This window comes from Cyprinus carpio, chromosome A2 (genome assembly GCF_018340385.1).
Source record: "Cyprinus carpio isolate SPL01 chromosome A2, ASM1834038v1, whole genome shotgun sequence".
Taxonomy (NCBI): Eukaryota; Metazoa; Chordata; class Actinopteri; order Cypriniformes; family Cyprinidae; genus Cyprinus; species Cyprinus carpio.
In genome coordinates, this window is record NC_056573.1 from 9,180,062 (window position 1) to 9,205,041 (window position 24,980).

General features: G+C 38.4%; 1 protein-coding gene across 11 annotated transcripts in view; it reads left to right on the top strand.

Annotated features, from left to right (window-relative positions):
- Positions 1-24,980, top strand: part of LOC109055151 (rho guanine nucleotide exchange factor 4-like) — an 82,652-nt gene that overhangs the window by 22,726 nt on the left and 34,946 nt on the right. For 7 of the 11 annotated variants that reach the window (XM_042771623.1, XM_042771639.1, XM_042771633.1 and 4 more), the window contains 3 exons: positions 15,050-20,371; positions 21,608-21,928; positions 24,422-24,551. In XM_042771623.1, coding sequence (XP_042627557.1) covers positions 15,050-20,371; positions 21,608-21,928; positions 24,422-24,551 — 5,773 coding nt within the window. Of the gene's footprint in view, positions 1-3,749; positions 4,817-15,049; positions 20,372-21,607; positions 21,929-24,421; positions 24,552-24,980 lie in introns of those variants that run through there. The other 4 variants (XM_042771656.1, XM_042771663.1, XM_042771651.1 and 1 more) reach the window with 4 other exon arrangements.

Sequence of the window (24,980 nt, forward strand, 5' to 3'; positions counted from 1 at the left end):
GGGAAAGTGGCCTGCAGATGGCTTACTGATAGCCATCTCTGCACATTGAGCTGAGATAGGAGAAAGGATTTTATCGAAAAAAAAAGAAACAATTTCACGTTAACATTTGAAAACATTCGCTGCTGATAAAAGAAATGACATCATTACATAGACTAAACATTTTGTTTTGGTGGAGTTTAGATGATGAATAACTGAATGTCCTGTGTACAGGAACTCCTAAACAGGTTGTTTTGATGTTTTTGTTTTTTTTAAGGTACTAGCTTGTTTAGAACAAATAAAAACACAAACACAGCACGTCCCAACTGAGAACACATGATCCTATCAGAAGAAATGTCACGTCATGTAATTGAACCACACAAGGTTTGAGGGTCATGTTAAACGTGTGTCATGTCAAGATTTTGTGACCGTGGACTCCTCGGGCCAGGGTGTTCATGCCACATGCTTTTTAAATTTGTCTCACAAGGGACTATGAAACTATAAGTCCATGAAGCTTACAGAACTTATCGGTTCTAAAACATGAACCCGTGAAAATAGGCTTCTTCTTATAATAGGCATTTTCCACAACATAACAAGGTAGTGGAATTATTATATTGGAGGTGACATAAAAAGCACAGCCAATCTTCATATCTCCGAAGAATCTTTCATTTTATCAGATTTATAAAAGACAGATACAGCTGTACCGCTTCTCTCCGAAAAAGTTGTGCTCCTGGAGCTAAAGAGTCACGAGCATGAGCAGCTTTTGCGTAGCTATCATCTGCAAGCTGTGGCATTGACATAAATAAAACAGGGACAACAGCTTTATTGACTTAAATTAACTATGGCTAATGAATTAACGAATGAAGCCTGTTGATGGGTATGCTTTTGTTCTCACACTGGTAGCTGTGTGCGCTCACTCTTCCGGGAGAAGTGCCCATACAAGGATTCTGCACTTTATGATGTCATGCAGGGCCATACTCTGAAAAAAAAAAACATTCTGAAACTTATACGAACCCTGAAGGAGTGTATTTGGCACAAAAATATTGTCATACATCCAAATCCAAATGTTTAGCATGAGAATGAGAAACTCTTTAACAGTCTAAATAAGTCGGAATGCATGAAATAGCATTAGACCTCAAGCTTTAAAAAAAATTTTATTCAGTAAATAAATAGTAAAAGGAGGTGTTAAACTTTCACAGAATTTGTATCAATTTTGTTTAAATATAGTAAAAATAAACAAAAATTTTAATAAAAAAGTAAATTAGATTAGTTGACAGTTCAATGTGTCTGTAATGTAACTCAGATAAAAAAGATAAAAAACTATATGAGCTGTTTTATTGTCATTTATTTTTAAATTTGAGATATGTTTATAGTTATAAACATTAAATAAACAAGAGTACAAAAGAAAAAAGCTGCTGCTCCAGAATAATTCAAGGGATAGTTCACTCAAAAATAAAAAAATTGAAAACAGGTTTGGGACAACATGAGGGTGAGTAAATGATGACAAAATTTTGGAGTGAACTATGTCTTTAATACTGGTAAAAAAAATAATACATACAGAATTATATATATATATATATATATATATATATATATATATATATATATATATATATATATATATATATATATATTTATATTTTTTTTTTTATTATTATTATTGATATTATTTATATATATTTTACTATTATATTATGTATTAATTTTATTTGAGATAATTGTTTATTGAATATTGAATGTAAGGTAAACAACACTGGATTTGTACCTCTGAAGCTTTAATAAAGGCAGTGGGACATGTGGAAAGGACCGTATATGTTTAATTTGCAAGAATGAAACATTAGCCTACTAATTTCCTGAAGAAGTTAAATGCAGTGCCTGTATTGCTTATATAAATGTTGACCTTTCACTACAGCTTCCGTTTGGGACCACGTGCACGGGCTGCTGTGTACATTTCAGTGTGGGTGTGTTTTCTTAAGTGCCTTTGTATCTATAGCTGTGCTGAGTTGTCAGAATGGTGGTGGGGGGCCGCTGTGAGCGATCTACTAGGAAGCTGAGTGCTCTCCAGCTGCTTTTGTAATTATAATGCGTTTTGTGTCGATTCCAGGCATACTGCCTTCCCAACCCTTTGTCTCTCGAAAGCCTCTTGACAAAGTTCATATCCATTATGAGAATTTCATAAGCTTCTCCTTGGCCCACACAAAGCTTCTTGACAGAGTCCCGCCGTCTCACTCATGCTGTGGAAATCTTCATCTTCTAAAGTGTGAGAAATCGAGGAACGGGCACTGTCATTCAGTCACTTTGTTCACAATGACCTCATTCAGGAAAGGCCTCCGACTAAACAGTGTCAAACTAAATTAAAGAGAGAGAAAAGTGTGAGGGAGAGAGATAGAGGGGTCACTAGAGCTGCTGGTCTCTCACCAACTGTCCCGACCGTCTACCTCCCAGAGAGAGTTGACACACTGAATAGCCCCGAGGGAGGCTGCTGTCACCCAGGGAACAGTGGAGTCTACAGGCAGACACACAGAGGACGGGCTCGAGGAGTTTGACTGAATTGTCCGTTGTTGTGGGCAGCAGACGGTGATTTGTGGTCACAGCAGACTGTGAGCGAAGCCAAAACGGTGTAGACAAAACAGAGAATAAAAGACGCTCTTTGCTAGGTTACAATAGCTGATGCTTTTTTGTGTAAAATTATTTAACCATAGAAAAAAAAACATTTGCTCAACAGCCATTAATTTGGATTTGGATAATACTTGTCACTCTTTTCTTCATTTGGATACATTGCCATCCTGGCAGATGTGCAAAAATGAGCTGACATGCCTATAGCTTCTAAGATTTTAGATGAAATAGTGCTTTTTTTGTTTGCTTTTGGTAATTGATAGTTTGATAAATCCTCATAATAGTTTCCATTCCCCAGTACCTAGCAGTGATCTCAGCCCCTCAGTTTTATTTCCACATTTGTACAGCAGAGGGCGCCCTCTGTCAAGAACTTCTACACTATTTCAAAGCTTGATTAATAATGTGAATCCTGATACTGTAGTTTTATTCACCTACCTGCCAACATTATGCTATTGTCATTTCAAATTACTTTTACACTGACATTATTTTAACGGGCCCTTTTGGATGTGAAATCTTTTGTAGCAGTAATATGGTACTTTGGAATTACTGTCCTTCTCATATATTACTCAAAATTTGTCTTTCCTCATCCAGTCGATTTACTTTGTAACAAAGAGATGCTTTAACATTCACAACACAAAGTCCTCTGGCCCCTGCATGGTTATTTGTGGAAATTATTCATTTTCATTCAATAATTTGATTTGAGTAGGTTCTATTAACACACTTTGATTAATTATTTATAAAAATGCATTTATAGGAGTCTTTACCTAACCTAATGTATCTTTGGCAAGAAAGAAAAAAAAAAGTAATAATATTGCACAGTATTACTTTTTTTACTTTTTACTATTTTTTGATCAAATAAATGCAGTCTTGGTGAACATAAGAGACTTCAAGATTCACATTTTTGAATGGTAGTGTATGTAAATAAAGAAAATAGAAAATCAATACTGAATCTTGAGGAAAATTATGGTCAGGTTTCAATGCTATAAAAACATTTCTCATTCAATTACATCGAGAAACCAAATGCATTGTTTCACCACAGCTATTTAGTATTTAGAAAAATTCTTTTTGGTGCAAGAAAAAAAAAAACATTAAGTTATTTCTTTGTAGGAAAAATCAATAAAATGCTACAAAGTGTATAATATGCCCCCTCACAGATCACTGCAGCTTAGAAGCTAACTACAGTATATGTAAACTATTCATAGGTTGATTTCCCTGAAAAGTGCAACTGTGGGTCTGTGGCTCAGTCAAAAGATTGCTCTGTTTGTTTGATCTTGACTAAACTGCCACAACCAATGGCATCCGTTTGGGGCAGGACTATTTGTTTGGTCAACCAATGGTAGAAACATAGAGCGGAGAAACACTGAAACAGTCATTAGTTGTTTTTGGTGAGACTAGTTACACAGAAGTTACACACTTTGTAAGGTTGAAGTATACCTCTGCTATAGGACAAAAAACACTTTCCACTGCAGGTCCTCTCCTCATGGGTTAAAACTTCCCACAAATGTTTCCCAGCATTATAAACACATGATAACACCAGGTCTCTGGAGAGCGTGTGCCCACTTGACCTCACTGCAGCGACGGCTTAAGCGATGTTTAGATTTACTTCACACTCATAGTTTTTATATAAATCAAGACACAACAGGTACAGTTGCTGGTCGAGAGGTTTAAGATTAAAGCATTAGCACAGACACTGGGCGTTTCATAGACAATCACCCAACAATATAAAAAAAGAAAATAAAATGATCTAATGCTTTTCCATCCACAACACCCTTTTAAATCCACCACAGCCCGACTCGCAGACTGGCCTCAGACAGCATAATTAAACCTTTTAAGACACTTGTAGGATCAGCAGTAAAATGGTTAAATGATTCTCTGGCTAAGACGGTTGTTTTTACATAGCTGAGTTGAACGAAGGAGTGCTCATTGTTAAGAAACTTTAACCACTGGCATGGTATGACAGGTTCATTCTGTCTCTCTGTGTGTGTCTCTCACTCGCTTTCTCCCTCTCTCTCTCTTTGGCTGTGCCATGAGTCTTAGAGCGCTCCTAAATAGCAACAAGTAAGCATGCGGCCAGAACGGGCTGGAGAAACTCTCAACAGGACATGAGGATTGAAAGTGAGAGAGAGAGGGTTATAGGGGGAGTGAAAGAGGATTGAAGCCGGGACGGCTCTTCAACACACTCACAATGTTGAGTGTAATATACTTCCTACGAAGCTTCTTTAAGGTAAGAGTGCTTCAGCTTGTTTTCCTAGCTTTGTGTTGGTTACGGGTTGTTGCAACAGATTAACATCACACTGTCATTGTGGTTAGTTACGGCATTCGGTTCATTTTCGTTTGAAGCTGTTCTTAAATAGATTATCTTGAGGACAGTGTTGAGTTCAAAGGTACATTTTTGAAATATTTGCTCGGGTGAAAGATATGTTGAAGTTTTAGATGAAAAATGTCTTAGCAGATAATATTAGAATGTCAGTATCTGATACATTTGCTTTTGTTTCATTTGCTCTTATTAATAATATTAAGTTTGTTCTTTTGATTGTTTTAGTATCAAACAAAGCGTTTTTTTGTGTCAAACGTCTGACAAGCTTCGTATAATGGCAGTTTGGTTGTATCCTTGGACTTGTTTCTTGAGATCACATATGTCTTTGATTAAATGAAGGATAGATCACTGACTGGACTTCCTCCCACTGAGTCAGTGAAGCTTTACCAACCGCCGTATTAGTGTACGTGAGTGGCCTCGTGCAGTTGGGAAGCAGCATTGGCAGCATCTTCAGCGTTGTCATGGATTTGGGGAGGTGCTGTTTAAAAATGGTTTTCAGTTGCACAGCAAGGCAAGTAGTTTTCCAGCTTGATTAGGGTCTAGTTTAACTTACTGTCACTGTCCATTGTGGCCCCAAAATGTATTTGAAGTCTTAAAATGTATAAATGTCACTGCATTAATTTTACAATTAATGGAATATACTTGTCAAGCAAAATATTTCACAAATACCATAGATGTTTGTTAAACTTTAAAGGATGAAACATGAACTTATTAACAAATCACCTTCGTGTCATTCCAAACCTGTTTTGGCTTCCTTTCTTCTGCTAAACACAATAGATATTTTGAGCATGTTTTTCTTCATACAATAGAAGTCAAATTTCAAAATATCTTTGTTCGTGTTTTGCAGATGAAAGAATATGTAGTAAAATGACGGTGAAGAAAAAATGACAGAATCATCATTTCATTTTTTGGGTGAACTATCCCTTGAAGTGTTTAAATATTCCTTGGAGCCACTGTACATCATGTCCCCTACTTCTTAAACTGGTAGGAAAGCAAACTAAGCTGTTTTTTGGGATGTTGAATACAGATGCATTGTAAAGAAGAATGAACATCCAGAAGCAGCTCTGCAGTTGCAGCTCAGTTTAAGCGCAGTGCCTTGTGTTTTACTCAGCTCTTCCAGCAGCCTCCTCTGTGATGTAAGAACCTCTCATTCAGGGGCATTGTCGAATTGGAATATGTCATGCACAGCATCAGTCAGATTATGGTTGTGAATAAATGCATCCTCACAGCCCCGCTCTCTCTGAAAGAGATTATTTTGAATTCATATTCTGCCTTTTTGGCATTGGAATGTAGGCAGTTTATGCATGAGCTCAGTCAGCATAACTGCTTCCTAATCGTTTCAGCCATAATTTTGTTGACATATGCAGTCAACAGTTTAATCAATCAGTTGTCAGTCTGCATCCTATGAACAGAAACTGCCTTGAGAAACTGGCCTTTTATATCTCTGTACCCCCAGTTGAAATGAAAGCTGTGAAACAGCACTTTTCCCAAACAATACCATTCTCAAGCAAAGAGCAATGTTACAGAGGATCCGTCCCAATCTGCTCTCCTGCCAGGAATATCAGCGATCAGATTGCACATTTTTCCCATCTGTGTTTTCCTGGGGTAGTTTGATTATCCAGTTTCTCTTTAGATCACAGTGCATTGGCATGTCAGAGCTAGACGTGAGTAAAAGTATGGGTGTGGATGCATGTGTTGTTTGGGACTGATGTGTGTGTGTGCATGAGTTGATGCTCTAGGCCCCCGATCCCTGTGACATACAGGTTTGAGAATGGCGATTACATACCACACTGAGTTACTCAATACATCGGCTTCTATTACACTTGGCCAGACAGGGAAATAGACGGGCAAATTAATTGAAGAAAAAAAAAACAAAACAAAAAAACAAGAGAGCAGTGAGAGATTTATATGCTTCATTTAGCAAAACATTTAGTGAAATTGAAGTCTTGTGGCATGTGACACACGAGGAAGCTCAGAAGTATTAAGTACAAGATGTCTGTAAATGCAAGCATACAGCAAACCAAATGATTTAAAGTTTTTTTGTTTGTTTGTTTTTTCAGTAGCTTTCAGCTTTCATATGGCCTTTCCGATTTAGAGTAGCATAACATGACAGCAAGAACTGATGAACATGAAGGTCTCGGCTAAACGTTTTTTGTTATGTAAAGCCCTAATACTGTTAAAATGTCTCACAATGAGTCATTTTCAGCGTCTTCCTGAAGTCTCTCTCAGAAAACCCCCCTAAAAAACCAAAACAGTTTATAATAGATGTGGGCAGATTTTCAATTTCCCCAGAGTAGAGACAAGACCAGACCATTCAGACACAGAGAATGAGTAATAGCAGGACAGGAATGTAAACCAACTCCAAGAGGCTGCAAGCTACCCAGTGTGAAGTAGAGGTGTTGTAATCTTATGACTTTTGGCCATAAGAGCTCCTTAATCATTTTAAACATTATCTCTATAGATCTTTGTCAGAGTTGACAACATGCCGTTGTAATTAGATACTAGTTAAAACAAGTGTTGTGGGAATCCTTGGTTTTTGGGATCATACTGTAGGTCATAAATCATAGATACTCTCTCAGAAATTTTAAGTTGTTATTTGTGTATTGGGTTTTAGTTTAAATTTTAGTTTTTAATGTGCATTTTTAAAGTACTAATATGTACCATTAAGGTAATACGTACCATGTAGGGATAAAGAAATAAATGCTTTTTGTTTTGTTTTACATATCGCATTTAGTATTTAGCTTTGGTTCAGTGGATGTGTGTTATGTCCCTGCCCTGTAAACCTGTTTTGGGAAAAACAGCTCCCTTGCTGTTTTGCTCCCTAAACAGATTGTGTCTGTTTAGATTATGTAACCACTGATAAAGTATATATCATTCTGTTTGGTAAACAAGCTTCTGCTGATTAGAATGGAGAAGAGGGATCAGGGAGCAGTTGTATGAGTTTATACGACAAAGGTCTTTTCCCTGTGCATTTTTCTTCTGTCTCTTTGAGAGTTATCAGAGCAGGGCTTTAAGTTCTGTCTCTCAGCAGGGGAGCATTGCATAAGCTGCTCATCACCTCCTTATTAGGAACAAGAAAGTACTTGTTATTTGGTCTGCTGATTCAACATGCAGTGCCCTTTATCTGGGATCCCTAATAATTTAGAGAAATTGTGGGTATGAGGGTATATTTAACCTCTTGTGCTTCAGTGCATCATGAGGGATTTTAGATAATATGATTATCAGATTTGGAAAGCAATAAACAGACAGGGAGATTATGTTCTGCTATCAGACTCCTGGGAGAAAAGTCTGACTTAAGGTAAATCAGGTGAAAGGCACAGGGTGTAACTCACATGATCATAGAAGTCATCAAAAAGTAATTTTAACATGTTTTATGAATGTCAAAATGCAAGCAGGGTTGAAAATGCCTGATCTGAAATCTAACAAACACAATATTCCTTATATCTCTGTTTCTTTGTTGTCACTGCAATCTCTGAATTAGATTTATCTCAACAGTAAGCATTGACCTTCAATGTCTGTCAGACAGTGTGCACATCTTCTGAAAAAGTACCGCATGCTCACTCAGCATGCAAGTGTGATGTGCGTGACGCTGATCTGATTTATGGAGCCTGTGTGTTGCATGCTGCTTCTGGAGGACACTTATTCAGTAGATCAGGCATGTCACGCTGAATTAAACACTTACCACTGACTGGAGTAGAACCTGGTGTAAAGGTGCAGTTAAAAAGCCTCAGATACTCTACAGTGAATAACTGATCTAGATTTCTAGTGCAATTAAAACAATAAATAAAATAAAATAGAGTGCTGGTCATGTTTATAATATTTTGGCATGGAAGAAGGAGCCTTATACCTGCAGATCCTGCACTTCAACACTAAATCTGAAATGCCTGATAAAAGGACCTTTGATGCAGATGTAATGGCTCAAATGGGGTATTCCAAAGTGAGCACATGACCTTTAAGGGATACTCCACCCCAAAATGAATATTTTGTCATTAATCACTTACCCCCAAGTCCTTTTTAAACCCGTAAAAGCTTTGTTCGTCTTCGGAACACAATTTAAGATATTTTGGATGAAAACCGGGAAGCTTGTGACTGTCCCATAGACTGCCAAGTAAGTAACACTGTCAAGGTCCATGTATGAAAAGTATGAATTATTTTTAATTATGAAAAGCATTATCAGAATAGTCCATCTGCCATTAGTGGTTCAACTGTAATGTTATGAATACTTTTTGTATGCAAATAAAACTAAAATAATGACTTTATTCAACAATTTGTCTCCTCTGTGTCACTCCACATTAGTGTAGCGCCATTTTGGAGAATAGATTAAAGTCGTTATTTTTGTTTTGTTTTGACAGAGTATTTTACTTGGCAGTCTATGGGAGAGTCACAAGCTTCCCGATTTTCATCCAAAAAATATTAAATGTGTTCAGAAGATGAACTAAGCTTTTAAGGGTTTGGAACGACATGGGAGTAAGTGAATAATGACAAAATTTTCATTTTGGGGTGGAGTATCCCTTTAAAGTTAGCTGGAAGATAATCTTCAAATGAACCGACAGAAATGATGAAGTGTTGGAATGTGAAAATTAGGGCTTTATAGCTGTAATGCATTCATTTAGTGTGATTAAGTATTTAAAAAAACACAAATTAATTTATAAAAGAGTAGACTTAATCATGTCCTCTTATCTGTTTGTATATTTCATAAGAAGATATACACTTACCTAAAGGATTATTAGGAACACCATACTAATACTGTGTTTGACCCCCTTTCGCCTTCAGAACTGCCTTAATTCTACGTGGCATTGATTCAACAAGGTGCTGAAAGCATTCTTTAGAAATGTTGGCCCATATTGATAGGATAGCATCTTGCAGTTGATGGAGATTTGTGGGATGCACATCCAGGGCACGAAGCTCCCGTTCCACCACATCCCAAAGATGCTCTACTGGGTTGAGATCTGGTGACTGTGGGGGCCATTTTAGTAAAGTGAACTCATTGTCATGTTCAAGAAACCAATTTGAAATGATTCGAGCTTTGTGACATGGTGCATTATCCTGCTGGAAGTAGCCATCAGAGGATGGGTACATGGTGGTCATAAAGGGATGGACATGGTCAGAAACAATGCTCAGGTAGGCCGTGGCATTTAAACGATGCCCAATTGGCACTAAGGGGCTTAAAGTGTGCCAAGAAAACATCCCCCACACCATTACACCACCACCACCAGTCTGCACAGTGGTAACAAGGCATGATGGATCCATGTTCTCATTCTGTTTACACCAAATTCTGACTCTACCATCTGAATGTCTCAACAGAAATCGAGACTCATCAGACCAGGCAACATTTTTACAGTCTTCAACTGTCCAATTTTGGTGAGCTCGTGCAAATTGTAGCCTCTTTTTCCTATTTGTAGTGGAGATGAGTGGTACCCGGTGGGGTCTTCTGCTGTTGTAGCCCATCCGCCTCAAGGTTGTGCGTGTTGTGGCTTCACAAATGCTTTGCTGCATACCTCGGTTGTAACGAGTGGTTATTTCAGTCAAAGTTGCTCTTCTATCAGCTTGAATCAGTCGCCCCATTCTCCTCTGACCTCTAGCATCAACAAGGCATTTTCGCCCACAGGCCTGCGACATACTGGATGTTTTTCCCTTTTCACACCATTCTTTGTAAACCCTAGAAATGGTTGTGTGTGAAAATCCCAGTAACTGAGCAGATTGTGAAATACTCAGACCGGCCCGTCTGGCACCAACAACCATGCCACGCTCAAAATTGCTTAAATCACCTTTCTTTCCCATTCTGAAATTCAGTTTGGAGTTCAGGAGATTGTCTTGACCAGGGCCACACCCCTTAATGCATTGAAGCAACTTCCATGTGATTGGTTGATTAGATAATTGCATTAATGAGAAATTGAACAGGTGTTCCTATAATAATCCTTTAGGTGAGTGTATTTCATCAGGTCAATGGTAGGAAAATATTGATACATTGTAGTTCATTGCACTTAATTTGATTGTTTAATTGCAGGTCTAATATTTTAACCAATGCAAATACAGTCTCTAGGTTTTTATCTTTGTTAAGAAGGATTTTGTATGAAAAAGCACTGCCCATGGTGTTTTTGGGGAGAGCTTTGTTAATGCTGTACGAATGATCTGATTTAGTTGGCACAGAGAGGACCGCAGTTGTGTGTGCACCATCTCTAAATCACCACATCCACTTACTATACACAGCAGTGCACATGAAGGCTCCACTATACTTGGAAAGCTAAAGCTCTTGAATGTATCCACTGGGTTTTATTCAGATGCATTTCAGTTGAAATTACATCTAAAGCAAACATTTCTGCAAAGACATCTTACTATTTTACTATTACTTCAAATCCACAGGTCAAATTCTAATCTGGTGAGAAATGATCTTGGATTTGATGGTATATGACCTTCACTGTGTTAAATCTGCTTTCTGTGCTCCTCACCCCTATATTTAGAAATAAGAGCAGCCCTCATGCGGAGCAACTTACCCACAATCTCCTGACACGTCATCCTTGCATGTATGCAGATCTGTTTGTGTGTGTTTCCCTCTCTGTGGTTGGCCACCTCAATGGGATGAGCTCATGCTCATGGGACAGCAGCAGGATCCTGTGATTAAAGCACTTCACTGTGCCAGAGCGTTCCGATGCACCCCTTTACCTCCTCCTGACTTTAAAACCACCCTCCCCTGAAACCAAACCACTACTCCTGAATCATGAATCCTCATAAATCTAAACTAAGGAGGTTTATAATGCCCGGAGAAAGATATTGTTAGCAATCCTATTCATCTCAATGACTTGGCTATTGTTCTTGTTGTTGTATTCTAATCCACAATGTAAACATAAATAGATGCATGAATAAAGCAATGTGATGTGGAAGACAGAGAATGTTGCTTCCAAAACTTTGTCAAAATGTATGGCCAATTTTCCCCCCTGAATCTAATTATTAAATCATGTTACAACATCAGGCATTAAAAAACAGTATACTGTATAAAGCATGCAGCATGTTGATGTTACATTTGCATGTCTTCAGGGTTTGAGGAAGCAGACACTCAGTCTGGACTGTGCAGTGATCCTGCACCCATGGTGAATAATGTAAGCAAAAGCACGCTGAGCTCACAGTGTATTCTCAGTGTATCTCATTAGTGGGCGCTCTGTCTTTCTTTTATAATGCTGTTCCAGTGACTTTAAGATACTACATTGTGGGGAATAAAGATAAGAACAATCTGTTCTGCCACACAAGTAATGATATGGATATTATTAAATGACTGTGAGTGTATACCTCATTAATATTACAACAGGTTAGCAGCAAAATACTAAAACTTTGCAGTTTTTAATTTTTTTTTAAAACTTTTTATTAATTACCTATAATCTATTTTTATAGCGTTGTTTCCACTGTTATTTGCTGAAGACTTGTATCTGATGCACTTATAATGGAAATGACAGCAAGAAGGCTAAAAGAAACATCTAAACTTTTATGTAAAATCATCCTGTAGTTTTCTTGGATGTACATGGGGTCATCAACTTTTTACTATATATACATGATTGGAAAAAAATGTCCCAAAGATCCTGTATTAACCCTGTAAATTTAAGATGGCTTGTTGTTAATGAGTGACAAACTTTTTTAGTGAAAATAAAATATGAACCAAGCTGAAGGACTGTGAATATCCTGTGAATAAATATATCATCATGTCATCATGTAGCGTGTCAAGTGCCTTTAATGTTCAGTAGCAGTCCTGTGTGCACAATCACGTGTGCTTTTTTTTTTTTGTCTCTGTCTATCTATTTTTATATTATACACTTACCATATATATTGTATATTCACACTTTAACACAAACCCAATCCTCCCATTCTCCTGCCCAGCATATGATGTAGTGTTAAGATGTTAAGCCATTTAGGGAACTCAACTGTAATCAATTTGGCAAAACAAGCTCTGGTTCCTGAATAGGGTCAGATTACGTGTTGTTGGCTGAGGCCAATATGGACAGGTTTTACTCTTGGCTTATGCTGTACCACTATGTGCTCTGTCATAGTTTTGACACTGATAAACTGATTAACACTGTTAAACAAGTAAAAAATATGTTTAGTTAATAGGATATTGAACAAACATTAGGGAGTTTGTTTACATCTCTAAAATGAGAAAACAGCATCACGCAGGAAAGAAATATATATATTTATAAATCTATAAAATTAGTTGTATTCTGTCGAGCATTAGATTCATGCATTGTTTACATTGACAAAGACTATGCAGAAGTATTTGGCCCTCTTCGTTACCTGCTGTACTTAAAGCCATTCTTCTTAATGTCCTCCCTAATTTAACCTGAAGGGTTTGGAGTAGCTTGACCTGTCTGGATTACCTGAAGATGTTTACCTCCATTATTAAGTACAAGCATGGTATGATAGGGGGTTTTCATCTTTTTCATTAGCAGACTGACTTTGCTTTTACAATCTTTTGAGTTCACTAGATTGGAGACATGGTTAGTTACTGGTATACAGACCAGTGGATTATGAGGCTGATAAGAAGGGATTGTGGAATGTGCTGGAAAAAAACTGCATTGCGAACAGCAGGTTGGCTGGTGGTCTACTTAGGGGATTGTTTGTATATTTGCCCTAAGCTGGATGACAGCGCAAATGTCTGCTCTTGTGCAAGTTCCCATCCCTTTGCACAGCCTACTGACTATGAGTGGACCTCATGGGGTCAGATTTTTTCCTGTTAAGTATGGTCCGGTTAGTCCCTACAGGTAGATTTTTGTAACCCCACTATCTGGCTACAAATTCTTTTTTCTCCATAGATTGTTATATATGGTATTACTTATATTATATGCCAGGAGTCGGCTACTTTTTAGCATGATGTGCCATTTTTAATTTTTCTGGTTAACCACTGTGCCAATCCATGATATGATAAAAACAATAAGCCTAGCTATTTGATTTTCATGCAATTTTCATAGATTGTTTTTAAAGTTTCGTAAAGATATACAGTGTGACAATACTGAACCCCACTGTATGTGTGTGCGTGTGTGTGACAAGGCCAATGCATTAAAACCATTCAGTTTAATCACCGTTCTATATTAATTCGCTGCTTCAAAAAAAAAAAATCGAGTAACGTTAGTTTGCATCACTGGATATAGCTGTCGGTCATTTAACATTTCTATCGTAAAACGTCTCGTTAAAAGTGGACTAATATTAAATGATTTGCAGCGTCATCTTACCTCGCTTTCTTTTACGTCAAACTGACGCCTCAAGCTCTTGCTTCTGTCAACAGTAAACCCCACCTACTTTAATTTGATTGGCCATCTCAGTCATTTTGACTTTGACGAGCCCTGTTTGACCGCTGAGGTTTTGAACTGAAGTGCCTAGTATGTGCAACGGTCACGCGCGCATCCATAGACTAGCGCAAGTTAATTCTCACACTTTAATAGTATTTATAGCTCCTAACAGGCTGTGTGACTATGAAACGTTATTACCTCAAAATGTACGTCAGTATCATAGACTGTATAAAAACAGGTCAGTATGCAGTTTTCCCTATTGCTGGCATGCCAGCATTATCCCTCTGCGTGTCACTGTTGGCACACATGCCGTAGGTTGCTGACCCCTGGTATATGCAATCTGTTGTATTGCTGTCAATTACTTTTATTAGCTTCTTTTTTCGTCAGTTGTAATTTTTTGTTCCCCTGTTGTTTGTGCTAGTATGATGTTAATGACTTGTACAATCTGTTATGCTCTTTTGTGTTCATTACGTCTGCATCTGTTCATCATCATGTACAATTTTGTTTATGGGAAACAATTCGATTGAAAAAATGAGCTAATGGATCAGATGCTTCATATAAGCAAATGCTTCCTAAAGAGCTTTGATTTAGCTGCATAAATCAGGACTGGTTGACACATTAGTTCCAGTTGTGAGGGGAAAGAATTTAAGAGTAATTGAATGATTATCATACCTCTGTGGGTAACTTCACAAACATATGTTCCTCTTTAGAGTTAAATTGATTGCAGACAAAAAAAAGACTCAACAAATTGTTCAATTCTTATTTTGATTTGCCTCACTGATGTCACTTCTAAACTGTTTACTTTGAGAAAAATAAAGTCCCTTTTGTTAAGAACAGCAAAATAACCCACACATTCTCTTTGTCCTCCTAGGCCCCAGCTTTAGAGGACTCTGGGAGTGAGACAGCCTGTCTGGATGATGGGGAGTCTCCGCTGGAGGAGCATGGAGAGCAACAGGACCATCAGGAATGGTGTGAGCCAGTTCCTGAAGCAGTACAGGACACAAAAGAGGAATATTTTGACACACAGTCGTGGCCCAGTGACACTTTCTCTGAATCGAGTCATGAAACTAAGGACTGCTGCAGGACACCGCTCAGCTATGAGGTTGGATCTTGCTCTGTGGGTCATCTGGACTCACACTCTCCATTTATCACACCATCACCTTTGATTAGAGGGAGAGATCCCTCTTCATCGAAACAGCATCCTTTTGTCAATCATGCTGACAGTCTCTGTAGAACTGTGGATAGAGAGCAATTGCAAATACAGACTGGAAATATGGGGACGATGGACATGGGAGTTGATGGCACTGGAATGTCTAAAGCTAAGGGTGCTCTGGAATGTGAGGAGGTTTTCAGCAATTTTCCAGCGGAACCTGAAGTTGATTCTTCTTCAAGGAATGGTCAATCCTATGTAGTAACACCTCTACTGGCATTAGAGAACTCTGTGGAACCACAAACACTCACTGAGCCATGTACTAATGACTCATTATTGACCTTAACAGATGGTGATGGAGCCAAGTTTCAGTTTGCTGACACCTTTGAGGAAAAATCACAAATTAACAAAAATATTATGAATACTCAGTCAGGACACAATGAGCCGCAAATACAGTTCCTAACCTCAAGTGAAAAACAGTTACAGCAAAACGATATTGACAGTAGTAACACTGAAATACAGTTGATTTCTAATGCATCTGTTGCAAATAGTAAAGATGCCGAATGTCATGTGCTGGGTGTTGATGAAAATAAGATCAGTTTATCTGTATCACGTCATCTTTTTGTATATGAGTCTGTATCAGTTGAGAAGCCTATTGAACAGAAGGTTGAGGAGCCAACAAAACACAGCCATTCACAGCCCTCAGTAGAGCACAGCAAATCACAGGCCTCAGCAGAACATAACCAATCACAGCATTCTGTAGAATGCAGCCAATCACAGAATTTAGCAGAGCACAGCAAATTACAAGACTCAGCAGAACACAGCCAATCACAAGAATCAGTAGAACATAGGCAATCACAAGAATCAGTAGAACATAGGCAATCACAGGATTCTGTAGAATGTAGCCAATCACAGAATTCAGTAGAGCACAGCCAATCACAGGATCCAGTAGAACACACCCAATCACAGGATTCCGTAGAATGCAGTCAATCACAGAATTCAGTAGAACACAGGCAGTTATGGGACTCAGAAGAACACAGCCAGTCTCAGCATTCTGTAGAATGTAGCCAATCACAGAATTCAGTAGAGCACAGCCAATCACAGGACCCAGTAGAACATAGTCTGTCACAGACCCCAGTAGAACACACCCAATTACAGGATTCTGTAGATTGCAGCCAATTACAGAATTCAGTAGAACACAGTCAATCACAAGACCCAGTAGAACACAGCCAGTCAAATAATTCTGTAGAGTGGAGCCAATCACAAGATTCAGTGGAACACAGACAATCACAGGACTCATTAGAACACAGTCAACCACATATTTCAACAGAACATAGGCAATTACAGAATTCAGTAGAATGTAGCCAATCACAGGATTCCGTACATCACAGGAAATCACAGGATTTAGCTACACAAAACCAATCACAGAACTCCATAGGGCACAGCCAATCACAAACTTCAATGGAACACAGCCAATCACAGTCTTCAGTAGAAGACACACAATTACAAGTTGATTTCATTACAGCAAATTCAACGAACACCCAGTGGACTGTGACCGAGTCGGGCCAAGACTGCATGGATGTTTACATGGATTGTGAAGTCAATCAATCCTTGAAAACTTCTGGAGGGCTTTCATCAAAGGATACTGACAAAGAACTCGATTTGAACTTTGAAAAGAATAACAGTCTAAATTTCAAAAAACAGGCCTTAAATGGCACCCTACCCATTGTTTCTGAAGGTGAATGTTTTGCAGCTGAGAGAGCTTTCTCAGATGTGCCTAATGCAACTTCTGCTGGAGTGTCAGATTCACTGCATCAGCGTGTGATCAATGAATGGACCTCAGAACAGTCAGATCTGCAGGCCAGACCTCATTACGGTTACCCCGTATGTCAAATGCACAGAAAAAAAGATTACTCAGTTACTAGTTATCACATGGACAGTCGTTGTTTAGAGGACAGTGGGCAAACTTATTCACGGGACCATGAGCCTGAGGCAGATTTTTATGAAACCCATCAGTGCCCTAGTAGAATTAATTGTAACACACAGAGTGAATTCACTGAAGCACAAGTTTATGTTAGCACTAAAACTTTTGATACCAATGATGGTGACGTTTTCGAAGGAATACTGAAAGATAGCAAAACACATCACATTGTTAAAGGGAACCAGAAAGAATGTATAATAGTTCCCTCAATAGAGCAGTCAGTAATTTACTCTGATAGTTTGGGATGCATCGAATACACTAGGCCCAAGTCACTGAGTGTTACGTGTCCTGACAAGAAGACAGCTGAAGCTGATGGGTGTCCTGTAGACAGTCCTGTCGAATCTCTGGCTGGTCTGTCTGAGATTTCGTATGACAAATCTCAAGTCAGCCCCACAGATGATTGCTTTGAGCTCAGTGATGGCCTTCGTATGAACTGCAAACAAGTAGCACACTGCGTTATAGGATATACAGAGACCTCCAAACAATTTCACCGACCCAACACCCTATCTGACAAACAAGCAAGGCAAAATGAGTCAGTTGAAACAATTGAGCCGGATATTGATATTTGGTCTAGTGCATGTACTGATCCTTTCACAAATGCTCAGTCTCCTTTTGATTATTCCCAGCTGAACAGTAGAAACAATGAATACAGCTCAGACACAAATAATAATATTAAAGCCATTACTTTAGAAGAGTGTGCCTCAGGTGAACAGATCTCTTTGCCCAATTCTTTGCAAAAATACAGCAGGATTACCAGCAATGCTGACTCTTTAGTCTCAAAAGTTGGTGATTTCAAAGAAAGTGACTCTTGTAGCACCCCTGCTAGTCAGGCCACACCCTTTAAAGCACCTGAAATGAGGACTGCAATGAATGGCGAAGATAATGTTGCTAAACCTTCTGAATTCAATGAATGTAGCAGCCATAGAAATGTTATATTAAAACAGCTCTGTGATTACTGTGGTGGAAAGTATTGCCAGCTACATTTGTCTGTAATGGAGGGAGAGCAGACAGCAGGAGGATTTCAGCTCAAGGGCACAGACGGCATCAGTCAAAGCAGAACTGCAGTGTTGCAATCCTTGAGTCCCTCACACACAGATGACCATTACAGCACACATGGAGAGGTTAATGCAGACTCTACAAACTGTGAATTTTCGCATATTGGCCATTTGCTTGCACACAAACATCCAGAGCTCGTCCAAGAGAAAAGCATATTACCACTGGTTGGTTGCTCTCTTAAGGTTGATGATATTTATGCATTAGAAAATATGGAAAGAAAGCTTGAAACCTTCAAGGCAAACTCTGCTGAAAGCACTGATTCAGTATATGAAACTTCTGATCTTTGTAAGCAATCTTTGCAACTGCAAAACTCAGAGATCAAGGACGCATTTGTTACATGTTGCCGTATTTTACCCATCACTAATTTAGAGGCCATTTTGGAGTTGGACCGTTCACCAGAAAGCTCATTTGTGACTGAAAACGGACTGGAGGAGCAACAGAGAGGAAGTCCATTATCAGAAGTTGGATTCAATGAGGAATGGAGCTCTTGTGATTACATCACAACCCGCCCACATGCGGACGTTTCTGCCATGTGTACAAAAGCTAATGTAGCCACTGTCATGAATGAACCAGATGCTGGAGAAACAATGAACTCTTTATCAAATGGATTTGATAGCAGTGATGGTTATAGTGTTTCCAGCTTTGTGTCACAAGACCTTGACTCCAGTACTAACAGCGAAGAGATGGAGGACAGCACTCAGTCATCATCGAGTCGCCTTGGTTCTGCAAGAAATAAGAAAACCCAATCAGGGAAGGGCACTGTGTTTTCTGTTTTTTCTCGAATCCCCTCGTTCCGCAAGATCAAATGGGAACACAAAGGCAATAACAAGGTTGATCCAGAAATGAAGGACTCCAACGAGGATGGAGATGAACGGAATGAGGTGAAGTACAATAGGTCACCCACAAGTAACAAATCCAACCCTTCACTGTACAAGACCCCTATTTCTCACAGTACAGATCATCTTACAGACATTACAAAACTTGTTGACCACTCAAATGATGATATTTTTGAAAAAGCTTTTTCTTTAAACTTGCACAATAGAGAGAAAAATGCACAATGTCAAAATTTGTATCACCAGCAACAGCACAAAGATGGAGATGAACTGAAATCAAGAGCTTCCCCAACGACAGAGGGACTGCAACAAAAAAGAAGCAAAAGTACCGACAATTTAAACTTACGCATGAAGCTCGCAATAGCTCACAAATCTCTGTCTAGCCTGTTTGAGTCCAGATATCCTGAGAGGGACAACCAGGAGCAGATTTCACAGTCAGAGAACGAGGCGGTAAAAACCAAGCAGTCCTGGAGGAAGATGAAACGCTCTAAGGAAGCAGAACTTTACAAAAGAACTCTGTCGGTTCCTGGGACGACTTGTGACAAGCCCATACATCAGAGCCATATTGATTGTGCCTTCGGTGCTCCTCAGAACAGGTCCAGACTTAACAGCTCACCAGCTTCTCAAAAGAGTTTGAGGAACACGTGCCATTCTGATTCACAGAGTTTGAAATCTGGACCTCAGTCTGAAGATAGTAAATGTCTGGAAGGTGGCGAGCTGCCTTGTGCCCCTTACTCAGATTCTGAGGTCTCGGTAGATGGCTTTGAGGCCAGTATTGAGGATAGGTCGCAATCACCTGTACACCCAACTATTTTTGCGCTCGCAAACCAGATGTCACCTACCTGGACCAGATCACTAAGCTGTTTTGAGACCACTGATACTCCGACGAGGCCCATGAGCCCCAAACCTCACAGTCCTGGTCTGGGCTGGACACACCAGAGGAGCTTCCGTTACCCCTCGAGATCCGTTGCATCTTCTCTCTGCTTGCTCGGTCAGGGAGTGAGCACTGACGGTCTCTCCGATCCACCTCTGAGACCAATGTCTCTGAAGCCAAGGACAGCACAACTCACTACAGCCCACTCTTTTGATTCTGAGTGCTTACTAGAGGACAGCAGTTCAGACAGCCAGTCTCAAAATAGCCTGAATTCAGCATCCCTGATCAACAAACCAGAGGTGAGTCAAAGGCAGTTATGAAGGTTATGATATTAGGATTGATGTTAGATGTGTCCTTTGAACATTTTGAACAGGATTGCTATGTGATTCGCTCACTTTGTATATTTAGCCTTGCTGTTCAGTAATTCTACTTTATTTAAAATTCATATGTGAAAGCAAAAGTGGATAGTTATGGTGTTTTTTGGAAATACATTCCTGCTTTCTGGACTCAGTCAGGAAATTACAAGGTGTATTACATGTTTAAGTCACAATACTAAAGAGCTTTCAGAGAAACGTGTGCACTTCTCAAAAATAGTGCCATCTAGTGGCTAACAAGGAACATTTACGATCACATTGTCTATAAATCTATGGCAAAATAATGTAGAGAACCCTTTCAAAAACTGTGGCCTACACTGCAAACATTTTTTTTTTTTTCACTTGAAGCAACACTATAAAAGATTCTAAAGTTTGTTTTCATAGATTGTTTATCGAATATAAGAGTATTGTGGATTGATTTTTTTTGGGGTCAGTAAGATTTTTTTAATGAAAGAAACCATTAACATTTTTTGAAAGAAACATCTTATGTTTACAAAGACTGCATTTATTTGAATAAAATACAGTAAAAGCAGTGAAATCTTATAATTATAATAAGTAAATATCATTACAGTTTAAAATTACAATTTAAAACTTTTGTATTTTAAGATATCTTAAAATGTCATTTATTACTGTGATGGCAAAGCTCCACCTTCAGTGTCACATGATCCTTCAGAAATCATTCTAATATACTGATTTGGTGCTCAAGGAACAGTTCTTATTATTATCAGTGTTGAAAACAGTTGTGCTGCTTCATATTTTTGTGGAAACAGTGATACATTTTTTTTCTGGGAGAAAAAAAGATAAAAAACATTATTTATATGAAATATAAATAGTAACATTTAATTTTTTTTATTAAATTTAATGTTTGTATCAATTTAATGCATCTTAGCTGAATAAAATAACTAATTTCTTTACTAAAAATATTACTGACCCCAAACATTTGAACAGTAATACATTAATCTGCCAGTGCATACAAAATACACATACATTAGAGATATTTTTCTATCAGTTTAATGATTTTAACTAGAAAAGTATAAAAAATAAAGTGCGGTGTAAATATCTCGCTAATAGTTACCAAACATTACCAAAAGTTAACATATGACATCCATCAAAAGACATGTACATGTACTGTACAATAACCACCTAAATTTGCACTCAAAGCATGTACAGCACAGTACTGAGCCAGCCATCCAGTCAGAAGAGAGAAGACAACAAGGAAGTGCATGTGTGCTTCGGGTGAAGTCCAGAGAGCAGGGTAAAGCTGCACCTAGACCCATCTCAGACCTCTACGGTTGGACCGTGTCTCTTCAGGGCATCAGAGAGGTGGCGCTTGACCTGGAGAGGAAGAACAATGTGCACGAAACACGTCGGCGCTCATGCTCATATGAAACATTGACTGATGTGGAGAACATCTGTAAAAAGAAGGTTAACACGCAAAGTTTGCGTCAGCTTAGCACACCAACATCTCAGAAGCACGAGAAAGTAAGGAACTCATCAAAAAGGGAGAACAACCCAACCATCAGCATCTCCCACTGCACCTTTCCTTCTCCTCTTCTGCTTTCTTCCTGTTTTGTTCTCCTAGAGTCATTCCCTTGTAGTACCCTTAGGATTTCCAATTTCTTTTCCGTTTCTTGTAATTTGCCTGAATGCACAAAAATCTGTTCGTACATTTTCACTATTTTCGATGTCTGTCAGAAATCTCAAATGAGCATATGAATTGAAATTATTTAAAATTATTATTTTACACAGTTTTTATGGTACATATATTAAATATTATTTTTAATTTTTATTATGATTTTAATTTTTTTTATTTTTTTTTTTTAAATTTTTAACGCTCGTTTCTCAGTGCTTTTCATTATAAATAAATATAGATATACAGATAATTATTTTATTAAATGAATTATTAAATTTTTATTTATCATTAAAGATAATAATATAATATACACTGTTTTTAACTGTAATGTTGGTACTTTTCATTTTATATATATATATATATATATATATATATATATATATATATATATATATATAAGTACTGTCAAACGATTAATCGCGAATAATAACATCCAAAATAAAAGTTTTTGTTTGCATAATATATGTATGTGTGCTGTGTATATTTATTATGTATATATAAATACACACACATACATAAGTATATATTTCAGAAAAACATGTTTATATATTAAATATATTTATAATATAAATTATATGAATATAAATAGACGTAAATACATGTAAATATTTTCAAAATATATACAGGTCCTTCTCAAAAAATTAGCATATTGGATAAAAGTTCATTATTTTCCATAATGTAATGATAAAAATTAAACTTTCATATATTTTAGATTCATTGCACACCAACTGAAATATTTTCAGGTCTTTGATATTGTTTTAATACTGATGATTTTGGCATACAGCTCATGAAAACCCCAAAATTCCTATCTCAAAAAATAGCATATCATGAAAGGTTCTCTAAACGAGCTATTAACCTAATCATCTGAATCAACTAATTAAACTAAACACCTGCAAAAGATTCCTGAGGCTTTTAAAATCTCCCAGCCTGGTTCATTACTCAAAACCGCAATCATGGGTAAGAGGGTTAACCCAGAAGGCCATCATTGACACCCTCAAGCGCGAGGGTAAGACACAGAAAGAAATTTCTGAACGAATAGGCTGTTCCCAGAGTGCTGTTCAAGGCACCTCAGTGGGAAGTCTGTGGGAAGGAAAAAGTGTGGCAAAAAACGCACGAGAAGAGGTACCGGACCCTGAGGAAGATTGTGGAGAAGGACCGATTCCAGACCTTTGGGGACCTGCGGAACAGTGGACTGAGTCTGGAGTAGAAACATCCAGAGCCACCGTGCACAGGCGTGTGCTTTGAACCAAAACAGCGGCAGAAGCGCCTGACCTGGGCTACAGAGAAGCAGCACTGGACTGTTTGCTCAGTGGTCCAAAGTACTTTTTTCGGGTGAAAGCAAATTTTGCATGTCATTCGGAAATCAAGGTGCCCAGAGTCTGGAGGAAGACTGGGGAGAAGGAAATGCCAAAATGCCTGAAGTCCAGTGTCAAGTACCCACAGTAACGTGATGGTCTGGGGGTGCCATGTCAGCTGCTGGTGTTGGTCCACTGTGTTTTTATCAATAGGGTCAATGCAGCTAGCTATCAGGAGATTTTGGAGCACTTCATGCTTCCATCTGCTGAAAAGCTTTATAGAAGATTTCGTTTTTCAGCACGACCTGGCACCTGCTCACAGTGCCAAAACCACTGGTAAATGGTTTACTGACCATGGTATTACTGTGGTATTACTGTGCTCAATTGGCCTGCCAACTCTCCTGACCTGAACCCCATAGAGAATCTGTGGGATATTGTGAAAGAAAGTTGAGAGACGCAAGACCCAACACTCTGGATGAGCTTAAGGCCGCTATCGAAGCATCCTGGGCCTCCATAACACCTCAGCAATTGCACAGCTGATTGCCTCATTCCACACGCCGCATTGAAGCAGTCCTTTCTGCAAAAGGATTCCCGACCAAGTATTGAGTGCATAACTGAACATAATTATTTTGAAGGTTGACTTTTTTTGTATTAAAACCCACTTTTCTTTTATTGGTCTGATGAAATCTGCTAATTTTTTTTGAGCAGGAATATTGAAAGTTTTTGACCTTATGGGTTCCCTGTATGTAGTGATGTTGATTTAAAAATACTGACACGAAACATATCCAATGTATCCTCTCAAAGACCACTTTTCAGTTGGTGGTGCAATGGAATCTAAAATATATGAAAGTTTAATTTTTTTCATTACAGAAAATAATGAACACACCTGTATGTATGGATACATAATAAATATACACAGAACACCACACATATATTATGACTTTTTTATGCGGTTCATGGACAGCACTAATACACCATATATATACATGTAGTAAATAGTAAATTTGTAGCGTCATTATTGTTTTTCAGGTATGTTTGAATTCATAGGTGCGTGCTAGACTTTACTTCACTTCTCCAGAGCAGTTCCCCTCTGTTCCTCTCAAAGACCACTTTTTTTCCCAGAGCACACCTGTTGGACTGGACTTTTTAGGCTGGCCTCACCGAGCGTCATTTTCAGGTATGGAACATTGGTATTTAAAGCTACACTGCACTACAACCTTTTATTATAGTACAAAGTATATTGACTTCCTAAATCTTTCCTTTAAGTCTGGATGAACTTTAGTGTCCTCCAGGGGGCAATGGTTTCCTTCATTCTGCAACCTTTGTTAACCCTCTGCCAGTTATTTATAGTTCTGTTTGTGACAGTTGGAGCCCAGAGACTCACAGATGTCTTTGATGTAAATTTATAGTCTTTCATCATCAAACACTAACCCATTTGTGTTGAGATACCTGGACATAAACCTGAGGTGGTCTTTGCCCAGCTGTAGCCGCAAACAAACAATGCATCTGTGATAAGTGATGAATTCCACCTACAACGTGCAATTTCTTAAAAAGAAGCTTTATTCAGTTGTGCGGGAGCACAGAGGCTGTCTTTGTGCGGTAATGC